This window comes from Egretta garzetta, unplaced genomic scaffold, assembly GCF_000687185.1.
Source record: "Egretta garzetta isolate BGI_Z169 unplaced genomic scaffold, ASM68718v1 scaffold240, whole genome shotgun sequence".
NCBI lineage: Eukaryota > Metazoa > Chordata > Aves > Pelecaniformes > Ardeidae > Egretta > Egretta garzetta.
Genome location: NW_009258480.1, coordinates 822,363 through 838,016, shown reverse-complemented (window position 1 = coordinate 838,016; position 15,654 = coordinate 822,363). Strand labels below are relative to the sequence as shown.

The 15,654-nt window shown below is 34.0% G+C and overlaps 1 protein-coding gene across 3 annotated transcripts in view; it reads right to left on the bottom strand.

Annotated features, from left to right (window-relative positions):
• Positions 1 to 8,724: 8,724 nt before the first annotated feature.
• Positions 8,725 to 15,654, bottom strand: part of CSMD3 (CUB and Sushi multiple domains 3) — a 699,407-nt gene continuing 692,477 nt past the window's right edge. For all 3 annotated transcript variants that reach the window (XM_009643918.2, XM_009643926.2, XM_035899525.1), the window contains 4 exons: positions 13,246 to 13,358; positions 11,031 to 11,118; positions 10,226 to 10,361; positions 8,725 to 8,884 (listed from right to left, as the gene is read on the bottom strand). In XM_009643918.2, the coding sequence (XP_009642213.1) occupies positions 8,725 to 8,884; positions 10,226 to 10,361; positions 11,031 to 11,118; positions 13,246 to 13,358 (497 nt within the window). The remainder of the gene's footprint in view (positions 8,885 to 10,225; positions 10,362 to 11,030; positions 11,119 to 13,245; positions 13,359 to 15,654) is intronic.

Genomic DNA, 15,654 nt, shown 5'->3' with positions numbered 1-15,654 from the left:
CTGGTGAGGGGTCTGGAACACAAGTCATACGAGGAGCGGCTGAGGGAACTGGGGTTGTTTAGTCTGGAGAAGAGGAGGCTGAGGGGAGACCTGATCGCCCTCTACAACTACCTGAAAGGAGGCTGTAGGGAGGTGGGGGTCGGCCTCTTCTCCCTGGTAACAGATGATAGGACGAGGGGGAATGGTTTGAAGCTGCGCCAGGGCAGGTTTAGGCTAGACCTTAGGAAAAACTTCTTCACAGAAAGGGTTGTCAGGCTCTGGAATGGGCTGCCCAGGGAGGTGGTCGAGTCCTCCTCCCTGGAGGTATTTAAAAGAAGGATAGATGTGGTGCTTAGGGCCATGGTTTAGTGGTGGGATGTCAGGGTTAGTTAGAGGTTGGACTCGATGATCTCAAAGGTCTTTTCCAACCAAAATGATTCTATGGTTCTATGATTCCATGATTTTTTAAGGTATGAGGCTACTAATGACTAAGTTCATTGTAGGTGTCTACTAGTGTTATGGTATTTGATACAGTACCTTTCTCTATTGTTTATGGTGTATTTGTAAAATTTCTTTGAACATTGCACAAGATCACAGCTTTAGCTTTCTCTCTTTAACATTGATGAATTCTACCTCAAAGAGCTTCAGTTGTTACATCATATTGGTCCACAGTTCTGCCACATAATGGGGGAAAGTTACTATTGTACTTTATAATTCTGCTTAAAAAAAAATAATCATGCCATATTTATATCAAGACCTTTATAATCCCTGTATTTTTAAAACTAAGATAGTTTTCTCAGTGTAATAAAACCACTCTTTCAGACAACTACACCTTATCTTGCATGAACATAAAGGCACTTGCAAGTCATACTTCACACTTGTAATCTTTGAACACTAAAATGTTGCTACAGATATTGGATACGCTTATTAACGTAAGCATTTACATCTCACAGTTATCTACAGACAAGGTCTTTCTGCAATTATGGCTCAATATGTGGTAAATATGTTGCAATTTGAAGCAATAAATGTTTTATGAGGATGTACTACTTGCAAATTTGACTTAGCCATATAAGTAAATGAATATATGAGAGTATATATATATACACCTCTACGTATTTTATATATGAAGTATTTATACTATATACAATATAGTTTATAACCTGCTTATTATATACATATAGTATGTTATATCTAGTAGTATAGTAGTTATACTTAGTATACGTATATAGTACACAGTGTGTATATAGTGTATATTGTATATATTTTCATTTTCTATTAAAAAAACTAGGAGAAATTTCACCACCATTGGCTTTATTTTACATTAGATATGTGCAGGAATATATATACCTTATTATTTATTTTATAGTTTATATGTACTGTGTGTATATATATAGATACAGTGCGTGTGTGTGTGTGTGCATGTATATATATACCCCTCAGTGTCTTCTGGACATGCTTAGGAATGATATAAGACATCTGCCTATAGTTCCTCAACTATCAGCTCCTTAGCTTCCTTAATTGCTTTTGTCACTTTGCATTATTCTCTGGAGCCCATGGCTGTGGTGAGGACAGTTGCCTGTTCTGAATTTTTCTTGTGCTATGTAATCTCTTTCTCAAAGAGCCATTGACAGGTCTTTAGCTGTTTTAGTTTAGTGAGCTTATGAGCTAATCTTAGCTCATTAACATGTGGTAAGTATCCATTTCTTTATTTACAGGAAAGATCTGTACTACAGGCCAAACATATTATTTTTGCCTTTCACTAATGACAAATTCCATCATCATCTTGTTTTAGAATCACAGACATGACTGATACTGTGCAACTAGCCTTTTTAAGATTGGGTTAGAGACAACCTATATCACATTGACATAGTTTCAGCATTCAGAGAAGATAATAGAAATTATTTTTATTTAATCAGTCTTACATCTAATATAGGTCCTGTTTTTTCTTTGGCAATCTTAGACTTACTGATAGGCAATGTAAAAATAGCAGTAGTAAGAGCAGTGAGAGCTTTTAATTTGTTTTGTCTTTGTCCATCACTTTAGAAACAGGTATTGTATTTAACAACACTGACGGTGGCAGGCTGTCATGACTTTATGTATGGCATTTTAAAATGTATTTTACAAATAAAATAAGAAGTCTAAATTTACATGTCTCAAAGTATTTGTACACTTTGATGTTGGTTTAAGAGTTAAGACATATTAATCCTACCTTAATAAAAAATAAACCCCAGAAATGCTATCAAAATACATATAAAACATAGTTCTTAGCAGGTCATTAAATAAGATGGACCCTGTTCACAGAGATTTTCTAATTTCCTGTCTCTGAGAGTTGGTCTTAAAAACATTTTTTGGATCAAAAAACTTTTCAAACCACTTAAGAAATAACTCAATGAATAAGAGGTGGAGGAACAAAAACTTTCCAAGTATAGGTGGAATGAACAGATTAAGCTGCTCTGAGGGCCTGGAAGATAAAAACACATCAGCCTGATATTACTTACTTGGTTTCAGAATCACTGATCAAATATAAGACCATTTAGCTTGTTAACATAAAACATCAATCTATTTATTCCTTTATGCTTTCCCAGGGTCTTTTTTTGTTTTTTTTTTTAAAGAATGTTTAGAGTTTTCTGACCATTTTTGTAGCTTTAACCTATTTCTGAATGCACGTGAGTGAAAATAAAATAAATTATCTGAGTGATTCATTACTCAAATTGCACTGCTGGGCATTCTCTTGGTAGGCTAATCATAAATGTGGTGATTCCCCATGGATTTTCAAATTCTTCAATTTGTATATAGGAGCAGAATCCTTCTGTGTTATGCTTCTCTTAGGGACGAGTCTATTCTTCACAATTTGAAGAAGGCGTTTTTATTTCCATGCTTCTGAATTCAAGTTCTTCATTAACTAAACTTTGACCACTGTAGAATGTGATAAAACACCAAGAAGAATGTTTCACAAGAATCACCACTGTCATTTAAGTATTGGAAAAGAAGATGATTATATAATTAATTTGCCTCTACATAGGATCTTTTATCTTAGGAATATAGATTATTTTATCAGTACTAGGTAATTGAGATCAAAGTTCACTCTGATAAACATTATGCGTATTCTTAGAAATGTGAACATGCAGCTAGAGCATAAAATTCTGGATTCTAGTTAATGTGGTTTAAGATGTTACCTTAAAATGGATGTAACTCCTTCGATGGAAGTTATCTCCTCGTCAGTCGGTTCCGTAGCTAGGACACTTTCTACAAGTGTTTTCTCAATATGCTTCAGATAAGAAAGTATTTTGACCTAATTGGCCTGGCTGAAAGTCTGGCTGATTTAGCATAATTTTGTATGCAGCAAAGTATGGAGCACTGACAGATATTCATTGCATACTTGACTAATTGCTAGAAAACAATATATGTCTTCAACATTCATGATTTTTCACAAAATGATGGGACCTACTTTTCAGAACTCCTACTACACTTACTCCTGGTTGAGCAAGTCAGGATATTATGTTGCCATAGTTTTAGTATCAAGAAGATAATAAATGGGGAACACAGCTACTCCACAGGGATTCTTTTCATGTAATCAAATGCTCATTTAATATTGGTCCTGCTTAATATTTGACACTGAAAAATCATATTCAAAATTATTTGCCTGAACTATTACTCATCGTACTTATTTTATTACATAAAGAAACCAAATTATTAATCATTTTTCCATTGTCCTAGCTGTCACTTAGGACAGCAGTAAAAAGTAGATGATGAACAAAATAGTCTAACAGTGGGAAACACTCTGGAAGGAAAGATGAAAAAAACTTAGTGCAGAAATGTCAGGCCTTAAACATTTGTTTAAAGAATGCCATCTGGGATCACACAAAGATTTTGGAAAATAAATAGATGTCCAGTGCAGAAATCTGAAAGCCAAATGTATTCCTAAATATTATATCATGCTCCCCTCACATGAATACTCTGTTCTGTAAGATTTAATTATTTCATAGAGAAAGATATAAAAGGATGTAAAGAATAACATGTTTAATTGCTAACCAGTAATACAGATTTTAATAATTACCAACTTTACCAGAAAACCAACCCAGTGCATCTTTCTCCATCTTGACTGAACTTTTTGTGATTAAGTCAATATGAAATCACAAAAACTAAAAAAAAAAAAGAAAAAAAACAGAAAAAAAAAGAAAATTTGGGTTTTTCAGAGATGGTAAGTATATTTCTGTAATACTGTTTAAGGCTAGTGAGACTACTAACAAAATGTTTATGAGAGGAGGTCTGGAACTTGGTGCTGAGTTTTCCATTGCTTGGGTGGTCCTTCTGAAGTCACATACACTTTGTGTACCTATGTCAATCCCTACTGACAATCTGAAATTGGAAAATTAATCTAACAAAGATTGTGGGATTTTAATATAAAAAAATCATACAAGCTATATTTTTCTCCAACTGATCATCCCATGAAGAAGCATGCTGCGACACGTACTAACTTTCTCATTGTGGAACAGATCATCTTTTATAGAAAGAGCATAGACAGAAGCATACAAGGTAAAAAAAATGGTATACTCCTGCCCAGGAGATCTATGCTGTACTCAGATGTTGTTGTGGTTAAGTAGTAAGTAGGGACTTACACACTGGGATACAGATCTGCTGACCTATTTGTGTGGTGATATCCAAGATTCTAAATTCCTCACATTTCACTAATGTTGGAAGTATGAATACTTCATAACACTTCAGCCAATTGTACTAGTGGGTTGAGATATAACCTACACTTTTAAGGCCTAGAAAAGAAAGGCCTGTCTTTCACCTAGATCAATAGCCCAATGACTTGGCTGTAGACTCACTTCACCTCCCATTAGCTCTCAGAAAGAAGCTATAAAATTTGTAGCTATTAAATTATTTCCTTGAGAAGAACAGCTTCTTGTATTGCTGTCAAGGAATTCCTCTGGGATAAGATATCTACATATTAATGCCAGTTCTGTTTCACAGACAAAAGTAAAATCAGATATTTTTAGCTCTATTTTATGATGGTCTAGTTGTTCTGAGTAGCTCTACTAGAACTGCTACTTTGGTGAGTTTAGGTGATACCATGTGATTTCTGGATTTCAGTAATGAACCAGATTGTAGGATGTCTTTAATGAGACATAATGGACTAGTTGTCTCTTGACATGCAGTTAATGTAGAATGTAGAGCTCATGGAATCCCAGAGGCAGCTAGTCTCAGTGCCTCCAGAGTTACCCAGTTTAGTGGCTATTGGTTATAGAACCTTAACTGAAGTTTTAAATCTCAGACCACAGTATTGCAGAAGTCGCCTTAAACTTGAAAGGACTCACAGGGTTACATAACAATCTCTGTATTCCCACACAATTTTCTCAGTGTTGTGTGTTTGTTTGAATAATGTAGCCAAAGCGTTTGGAGGACAAAACAGCCTAATTAATTTCAGCTATATTCCTGAGAAAAAAAACCAACAACGAAACAGCGAGTAGACTGTGCTAACCAAATCTGATCAAGCAACTGAAACTTGAAATTCCATATGCCACAGCGAAAATTAGCCACTCTATTACTAGAAAATGGAACCATTCACACACAAACAATTTACAGGTTAAACGGCTCAGGAACTACACTAAAAAACAAACAAACAAACATACAACCGCCCGAAAAACAAATCAAACCAAAACAAACCCAACCCAACAAAACCAAAACCAATCTACTATGAGTAGTTCATTCTCTATTACAATGAAGTCAGTATAGTTCTTGAAAAGAGCAAGTTGAATACTAGCTTAAGCATTAACAGAATTGTTGAACAAGTTCAATGTAAGTTTTATTTACTTTTAAATGCTAAAACACATAATGCATAAAACAAAAAAGGAAGAGCTTAACTTCAGATTCTAGGTTGTATATGAAAGCTTAGCAACTGGGAAACAGGATTTTTTTTTTGCTTTTCAGAATTAACCAATTTGCTGTAGAACCTCTCCCAAAAAACATTAGTGCATGATCCTCACAACATCATTTTTACAGTGACTCCTTTCTTCTCTTTCCAATGCATTTAACAGCACAGTCTTCAGTGATTTCAACATGGGCTTGAATGGACCTTTTCAGTTTATATAGAGCACCAAATTCACTTAAGACTATCAGACTTTCCCCTCCCAGTTATCCTATGAATAGCATTTCCGATCAGGATTTGTCATCCACTTTCCATGCTCACAAGCAAAAGGGGTAGTTAAAATAGAGTTTTAATATTACAGTAATAATTAAGATTTCCCCTTCCGTTCAATGTCATTAAAAGACAACACTGATTTTTTTAAAAGCAGAAAATATTGTATGCACTGGTACTACCTGTTAATATCTACATCCTGTACATTTCTGCAGAAAGGTAGCAAAATTAATAGTTTTGAATTAAAGTAGGCTGTATACAACCTTTAGGAACACTAAGGGTTTCTTAATTTTTTTTTTCTTTTAAAGTAAAAAAGAAGAGGGTTTTCTGTGCTCTTAACTGGGTTGACAACTATGGGTCTTTTTCTGCTTTTTCAAGTAAAACAGAAAATTTATTTTAGTAGATAGATAATTTTACACATTGTGCTCATTGCTTATTTGTGAAAGTAATCTAAGTCTTGCTACTTCAACTAAAATTCACAAGAAGATTCAAAAAAAATAACATGACTTTAAGACCCACAAAAATACCAAATTTGAATTATGAATTTGGTTATTTCCTCATCTTCACAACTGAAATGAGTTTAAAGCTCATCTTCCAAAGAAGAAACATGGTTAAAAAAAGCAATTTTCCATTTTTATTTTGTTTACATTGCACTGAAAATTTACATCATACTTTTACAAATCCTTTTTCATAAAAATATACTTCTTTACAAAAGTGTATGCATTAATATAAGAGGAGTAGCCAGTTGCAGAAGAAACATTTTAAATGATCTCAAATGTATTAACCTTAACATTAATGAATGAATCAGTTATTGCAGTCGTTTGAATAAACAAGAATAAATAACAACCAATGGTATAAAATATAAAACAGCATCCTTTTAGTAGAATACAGTTTGACACAGTTGTATGAATATTCAAAACAATATGTTGTAAAATGGTTTATAAGAAATTCATCAAACATTATAGAAATCCAAGCAGCAATCCTGGGTACAATGGTTTTTGGTAGGCACTCTCTATTACGGTAATAAAAAGTTTCAATTTTCAGAGAATTATTAATGTCTGAAAGGGACAATAACAGATAATTCACATTGGCTAACACACAGCATTTGTGAGTCATGCTATGGATGGAAGACAACGACCTACATCAAATAAATTACTGAGTTGCCACTGAATAATTCTGATATGAAATAACTGTAAAACTAAAAATTACATTTCTTTAGAAGTGATTCTGGAATGTCTAGAAATTGTATCTGAGGGCTGTGGAATCTGAATTGTCCCTAAAATGAATGGATTGTCCCTAATAAAATCATGGCTTTATATATATATATATATAATTTTTTTAGTATTTTTGTTTTCATTGCACTAATATATTCAATTTTAAATCATTAGCTGTAAGGATTTGTTTCCATAAAGTATGGGATATATAGATAAAATAGATGTGAAAACACAGTATAAATTATAACTTCCTCTTGCCTTGTAGGTCTGATTCAAAGTTCATTGAAGACTTAGAATCCATCAACTTCAATGGGATTTTGCCATGCTTTCTGCATGCATTTTGATGAAATGCTGAAGGAATAAACTGATGTGATACAGTCTAGATTTAACTAGCATGGATTGAAAAATGGACTCTTAAATTTTACTATATGTATTTGATTACTAATTTTACTGTAAACTGCACTTTTTAATTGGAATTATCATTAAATTATGTTTTCACATTTGAAAAATAAAGATGTTCACTCTTTTGAATGATCTTCAACAGTAAGGAACACAGCCACATGACAAAGCTCAATTCCTACTAGCTTCTTGATTGCAAAATTTGTCTAGTTATATGATTGACAAAAGAAATGTAGAAGCATTATCATTTGTGGGTATCATTAAAGGAAACACAGAAAAAAGAGCTTGACTTGGAACATGAAAAGGAAGCAAGATGTGAAGCAGGGAAGGACATTCATTAAATAAAACCCTGACATTTTAATTTTTCTTCTGTGACGTGAAAAGAGTAAGTTGTACTTGTAGATTTCTAAATACTACATCCTGGACTTAAAAAATTAACTGTTCTGAGAAAAATAAAATACTAAATGGGCTGAATAAATGAAAAAAAAAAAGGTACAGACTCATGAGAAAGATGTAGCATATGACTGTTAAAGAGAAGTCAGTGATCTATTGTCTTGTGTAAGTATAGCTCTTATTTTCTACCTATATCTCTTTTTTAAACCAGTCCCTCTATTATAGTTTTTATAAAGCACAGAAACTGATAGTGGATGCTCCTCCAATATATGCAAATATGTTTTATGTTTTAGAATAACCTCCTTTTTAAAAAAGCAAATAAACTGTGAGTAGCACTCATGGAGTGCAGCAAATTTTTTAAAACTCTCCATGATATACACGAAGAAGAATTCTGTTCCAGTTTATGAAAAACAAAATCAAAACAAAATAACCACAACCCATTCTTGCCTATCATCCTCAGGAAAAGGTGACCCAGTACATCCTGAAAAGTGTGCTTTAATTTTTTTTTCTTCTTTTTTTTTTTTTTTAAATCAGTGAACTGTGTGTGCACTTTGTTGTGTGTCAGTTTCCAGACTTTGAAGACATATCATTACCACATTATACCATTGTGCAAACGGTGTTCAAGTTGGGGTCAAATCGTACCGCTTTCCCCTCCACAGACTTTGCATTTGTGTCATACATGGGGTTTTCAAAAGCAGCTTGTCCATTATTATTTTCATGTACAGAGCATCCTGTATACTGTGTTTTAGGTGCAGTCCTGTAGAAGAAAGACAAAGTCTTTGTAACTGCAGTTTTCCTCACTGACTTTATGTGGTTTAAGAATCGGAACAGAATTTGGCTCCCGAATCCAATTATGGGAGCTAAATATAACATCTCATTTTTTTTATAGTATCCATGCTAAGAATTAGTACTCTCTTTGACAAAGTTTAAGGGATTTATGATTAATTTAAAATGGTGTTCACCTAAAAACTTAGTTAACAACCTGTAAAGAGGTATATATTTCCACTTGGATGATCAGATGATAAATAGTAAAGAGTACAACAAAATCTTGCAAAGATGCAATAATTCCTCACCCAGATGACAGGTATTTTTTTTCCCTTTGGAAACTCAACAAGTTTATCAAGAATGAATTTATAGCTAAAACATTTTCTTTTTCTCTAAATAACTCAAAATAACAAAGTTCAATCACTTGAACAGGTTTAATCTATATTGTTATGCAAAATGTATACTGTATTGTAAATCATCAATATAAAACTTAAAGACGAGTGCTCATAATGTATAGTGAATAGCGAATGTATAAAAAAATTACGATAATTTCAACAGCAGTTCAAAACCAAGTGGTACAACTTAAAAATGGTGGTACGTGTTTTAAACTGATGTTATCCTGCAGAGTACATTACAATTATTATTGTCAGACTGCCAGATGTAAATCACCACTTTGACAGCTAGTAGGCAATGAATTGTCTTGTCATTAAAGTGATTAAATGTTCTTTAGGCATCTAATGCTTTAAAGCTATAGGAAAAGATTACTTGACATTAAATCCAAAGAAGTAATACTGGTCTCAATAACATGAACAAAACTGTTGAATTTCTACTAATTAAATTGAGAAGAGCTGTGGCTGTGTAAAATAATTGCATATGAATTAATAATTTCAGATGTAGAAACAGTTCCATAATGAAACCTCTCAATGACATAATACTTGCATATACTTTCAAGCCAATAAACAGAGTAGGTATTAACATAAATTACTCAAGGTATGACTCATAATTCAGTCATATGTAAAAAAAAATACAATCTACTGTAAGTACACACAAAGTTGATTAATTATGTTATTCCTCATATGCCAATAATTTATAACATCTGTTTTGTTATCATAAACAGAGAAATTTATAATATTTTAAATAGGTAGGAATGAAAGTAATGCACGGTACAATAAACTGGTCTCTCAGCCTTTATGCCAGACCTCAATGGAGGTCTACATGCATATTTTGCAAAAATTTTGTGTTTTTACAGAAAACTTCACTTACACTAATAAAGACTGAAGACAGTAAAAACACCAAGTCATACAGGAATTCTATTTATGTAATTTGTACTTACCTCTGTTTATAAAGATAAAAGCCAAAACCAGCAAATATAAGAGCAAAGAAAGGCACGAGAATAGCAATGGCCACTGAACTACTATTTGTACCATGTGGTTGATTAGAAGAATTTGAACCCTCAGACACGTTAAGACCTAAAAAGAATAATAAGAAAAAGCAAGAAATGTAATATATGTGTCTTGTTACCCCAGGACATACCACTTTATAGACTTCAGAATTCAATAACACCTTGTGATTGGGTCATCATAATATGTTCAGCTGTATACATACACTTGTATGCTGAAACCACCTGGAAAGTAACTGTAGTGTGGTATACCATATTCTGATGTGAAATGTCAGGAGAAAAATACATATACTCTGGTAAATATCTTACTAAATAATTCTATAGGGAATTCAATTTTTGGATGTTATTAATACACATTAATATACTGTGTTACAAAAAGTTAAATATATAATAAACCATGTTAGATTGATTATATTACTGATTATATTTGTATATTTTAGAAAGAATAAATGCCGCATGTATAAAAAGCAAACATGATTTCAAGAAAAGGGTAAATCACTTGAAGAGGCAAACTGAAAATTCATCATGTTGATTTCATTAGGCTCTGCTACTGAAACATGGAGTGAAGGAGGTAGGAACAACTGTGAAGAATTTAAGCCAGATATTGATGAAAAAATAAGAATATGATCTGTTGCATGGTTAAGGAACAGATTATCTAGATTCTCTACATAGACAAGATATACATAATAAAACAAAACATGAACAATGAACTAGAAAAAACTAAGAATTTGCTGAATACCTAATCTTTGAAGTCCAAATTGTCCATAATCTTTACCCTGGATGAATCCTTGAAAAACATATGTTGCACCATCAGGTTCAGCGGAAACCTGTGAACAAAAAGTACTCTGAATTAAATAGGGAAAAGTTTGTTATAAGTTACAAGTACCTATCTGGAAGAGAGATAACCTAAAATGCTTGACTGGTAGCTGTTACTCCCCACTAGAAACACCCTCTTTTCTCTAGGAAACCTATAAAGTTCAAAAGAAAAGACAGAACTGTTAAAGGCACAACTTAGATATGGTAGCTTATGGCAAGTGTACTACCTTATACCTTTAATTGTATTATTTTTTAAAAACCCACAAAACTTAATGTTTCTGTCAATTCAAGATGTCAGTATTTCTAAGTATCTTACATACTTCATAATTATCTGATTTGTTTAGAAAGTAGATGGCAAAAGTTACATTGTAGATAATCCTAAGGATGCAAGTAATGAGGTTTTAACAATTACCTTAAACATAAATAGAAAAGACCTTGCATTCAATTGACAGTTCCTTTGTTCTTACTCAGTGATTATCCCAATAATTACTTAATTATACATCTGTAGACCAGAAGAACATTGAATGAGGTTTTGGTACAAGAGCTAAATATGCTAGTATAAACTAAAAGACCTGTGGGAGGTAGGAAAGGGTTGTGATCCTATGAATATCTCCCTTATTAGGGTAAGTACATTATAAACTAACATATTGTATTCAGATTTACGGGTACTTGCTTCCCAGGATAGTTTCTAGGTTTAAATCCTGTGTTCCCGAGGCAGGTTCCTTCAGGATTTTCCCTTAAGCTTCCCTTTCTCAAGGCAACAGTATGTCTTCAGAAATTATCTGAAGCTATGTTTTCACTGAAGAAAGGGTGCATTTCTGAGGTGATTTTCTTACTTTGGGGTAAAGCAGCTTGTTTGAGCTATTCCAATATTTTTTTTAAAAAAAAAAAAAAGTCAAATAAGAACAGTATGTAAATAGCATATGTAATGTAGGGAATGTACTACTGTACATTTAGAAGTCTGAAAGTAAATTTCTTGCTTTTACCATATTTTTTTTTGACCTCAGGAGCACGCTCACAAAGCCTAAAGTTTGTACAAACCACAGGCACTAAGCCCATTTACCAATTTATTATTTAAGCACTTTAAGGTTTTTTGCTTTGTTTTTGGTTTTGTACCTTTTTAAAAATTATTATTGAAGCAGTGCCACAAGTTGTACAAATATACATTTATGTGTACACTTCAATGCACACCTCTTCTTTTGGCGTGTGCACTCATATTGGTGTCTCATTTATGTGTACACTTCAATGCACACCTCTTCTCTTCTTTTGGCATGTGCACTCATATTGGTGTCCCTGTACTGCTTTGCCAGTAAGTGAAATATAAGAAAACAGACAGATCCCTTAAAAAATGAAATGGTGTAATAGGGATCTTTGAGTGTTTATCATAATTCAAATTATTTTAGGCCCTTTCCTTTCTGAAAAATCTATTTTCTTCTCTATCAAATAGTGTCTCAGGCCCCCCAAACACTGAGATTTTTCCAACCTTAGCATTGTCTCGGGCAATATTTGTTTTTTCTGTCTGTTCTATGAATGAAATTCCTTTTCATGGTTTAGAAACATCCCAGCCACCTGGGCTGTTGCTTATTCTTCTTACTGCTCTCCTTCACTTCTCCTACTTTCAGCTGTATGCTCTCTTCTCCCTTTTAAATAATAAGCTCATTGCCAGAACCTCCAAGGGGCTTAATGGCTAATTGGACCAACCTATTTTGCTTTCCACATACACGCAATAGTTCAGCTTTTTCACCTTATTTCTAAAAATGTCACCAAAATATAAAACATGACTGCTTGCCTAATGATAAAAGTTGCTATTATAGTAATATTATATATTATTATAAATTGATATTATATTAACATGATGATAAAATGTTTTAATATATTGAAATAAAAATCAAAAAGAAGTAAGAGAAAGACTTCTGTGTTAACATGCATTATAACTGTGCCTACACAGTATGACTATTCCCATATTTTCCTTCAGACTGGTCTCCTGTATCTTACAATTAAATTTTTATTTCACTTCATGAATCAGCATTGCTAACAAGTCTCCATTTCATATGTCTCAGGATTTTTTGGGTGTAGAACACCAGCATGATTTCAAACAAACAAAATTTCTCTCTCTTTTGTAGCAGAAATATACTCACAAAACCATCCATAGCCCATTTTTCCTCTTTCAACTTGCTCACAGATGTATGGGAGGGTGCTTTAATGAGATATATGTGGAGCATTAGCCGAGCTTCCTGGCTTTTATACACTCCTGTAGAATATAGTTTTAAAAATTTATGTTTGTGTTGGGTAGAGAAATAACTTAATCTTTAAGAATAAGCATTTAATCTCTTGCCTTAAAAAGGGAAAGCAGGAAGAATAGATAACATTGTTACCAATATTTGTTTTAGCAAGGCATGTACTTTTGTAAAATTGTTTTATTTACCATAGGATTTCAACAGAAACTGGTTTTACCTTAGCCTGTAGAGAGGACAGGAGGGAAACCCTGTACATACAGATGTTACTAAAGTTATGGTAATAAGCCTCAGACAGAACAGACATTGGGAATAATCTGATGTGAGATACTGTTTTGAATCAGGCAGTGTATTTGTACCTCACATTCCCACTTTAAAATCTTGTAATTTAGTCATCAGGTAAAGATGATAATAAGAACATCCACATCTAAATGATTTTCCAAAAGCTGGTGCTAAATTAAAAATTTCTAAATTTGAAAATAGCTCAAAAAATTAAATTGCCTTCATCAGTCAGTATTACGAAACACTTTATTCCAGACAATGACAAGACTTGTATATAACCTTATTTACTTTGTAGGTATAACTAATTAAGTCATTTTCATTCTCGCACAGGATATATTTAAAACCCAAGTAACCTTATCTGTTAATATGGAGAATGAAAATAAAATAGTACAATATGCTCAGTGATTTAATCTTCCATTACAAAGGCAATGGTGAATAGTGAAAATACAGTCAAGATTGCCCCCCCCCTTTAACCATTTTAATCAGTTAATGAACTAAAATTTCATATATTAAATAGACGTCTCCAGTATGATCATTTCCTTTCTGACAGAGCACTGAAATTACTGTTTATTTCACATGAAGTCTTCTATTTGTAGCTTCATGCAAGGTTATATTGCACTAAAGATGAACAAAAGCTAAAACTTTAACAGGAAAAAAAAATAAAACCAAAACAAAGAAAAGGAAAAAAACCACCAAACACTTATTCTTCCACCTCCAGAAAATTCCATCAAACTGAAATTAAAATTAACTAATTTATTGACTCAGTACATCACAGAAGAGACTTCATACTGTAAATGAATTAGACTTAAACATTGGCTTTCATTTCTCACCCCTTTTTTTTTATTTAATTTATACTGACTAACACATGTGGATGACTTCAGACTAGATTTAGTTAGCATGTGTTAGCTGCACATGAACTAACCTAGATCTCTTTTTATTAACTGAAAAATCCAGTAATATAGCAGTACTCTTAATTTTGGTAATTTCCCATTTTTATGTTCATCAAAATTCTGTGATGTGAACAAGAACTGAAGACAGCACTGAGATGTAAGAGAAGGTGCTGGCTCTTTGTATTGAGTTTGCATGCCAAGGTTTTGGTAGTGGCAGGGCTACAGGAGTGGTTTCTGCAGGGCTTGTTGAGAGGGCTTTAAACTAGTACCGAAGGGGCGAGGGGATATAAACAGACTCACTAGAGAGGAGCCTGGGGGTGTCACCCCATTGCTGGGGGTGAAACCGATAGCCCAGCTCAAGTGCATCTACACTAATGTGCGCAGCGTGGGCAACAAATGGGAGGAGCTGGAAGCCATTGTACAACAGAATGGCTATGATGTAGTCGCCATCACAGAAACATGGTGGGATGCCTCCCATGACTGGAGTGTTGTGATGGATGGCTACAAACTCTTCAGAAGGGACAGGCAAGGAATGAGAAGCGGTGGGGTGACTCTGTATGTTATGGGGTGTATTGATTGTACGGAGCTTGACGCTTGTGGTGAGGCTGAGTGCTTATGGGTGAGGATGAGGGGGGAGGCCAACAGAAGAGAGATCCTGTTGGGAGTCTATTACAGACCACCCGACCAGGATGAGGACGTTGACAAAGTATTCTACAAGCAGCTGGCAGAAGTCTCTCAGTTGTGAGCTCCTGTTCTCATGGGGGACTTCAACTTCCCAGACATCTGCTGGAAATACAACACAGCAGAAAGGAAACCGTCCAGAAGGTTCCTGCAGTGCGTGGAAGATAGGCACAGCTGGGAAGTGAGCCTACCAGGGGACGTGCCCTGCTTGACCTCCTATTCACTAACAGAGAAGGACAGGTGGGAGAGGTAGTGGCCGGAGGTCTTCTTGGCCTTAGTGATCATGAAATGGTAGAGTTTTAATTTTTGGTGAGGTAAGGAAGGCGGTCATCAACACCACCACCATGGATTTCCAGAGGGCAGACTTTGACCTGCTCAGAACGCTGACTGGGAGAGTCTCTTGGGAGAAAGTCCTGAAGGGCAAAGGGGTCCAAGAAGGCTGGGTATTTTTCAAGGAAGA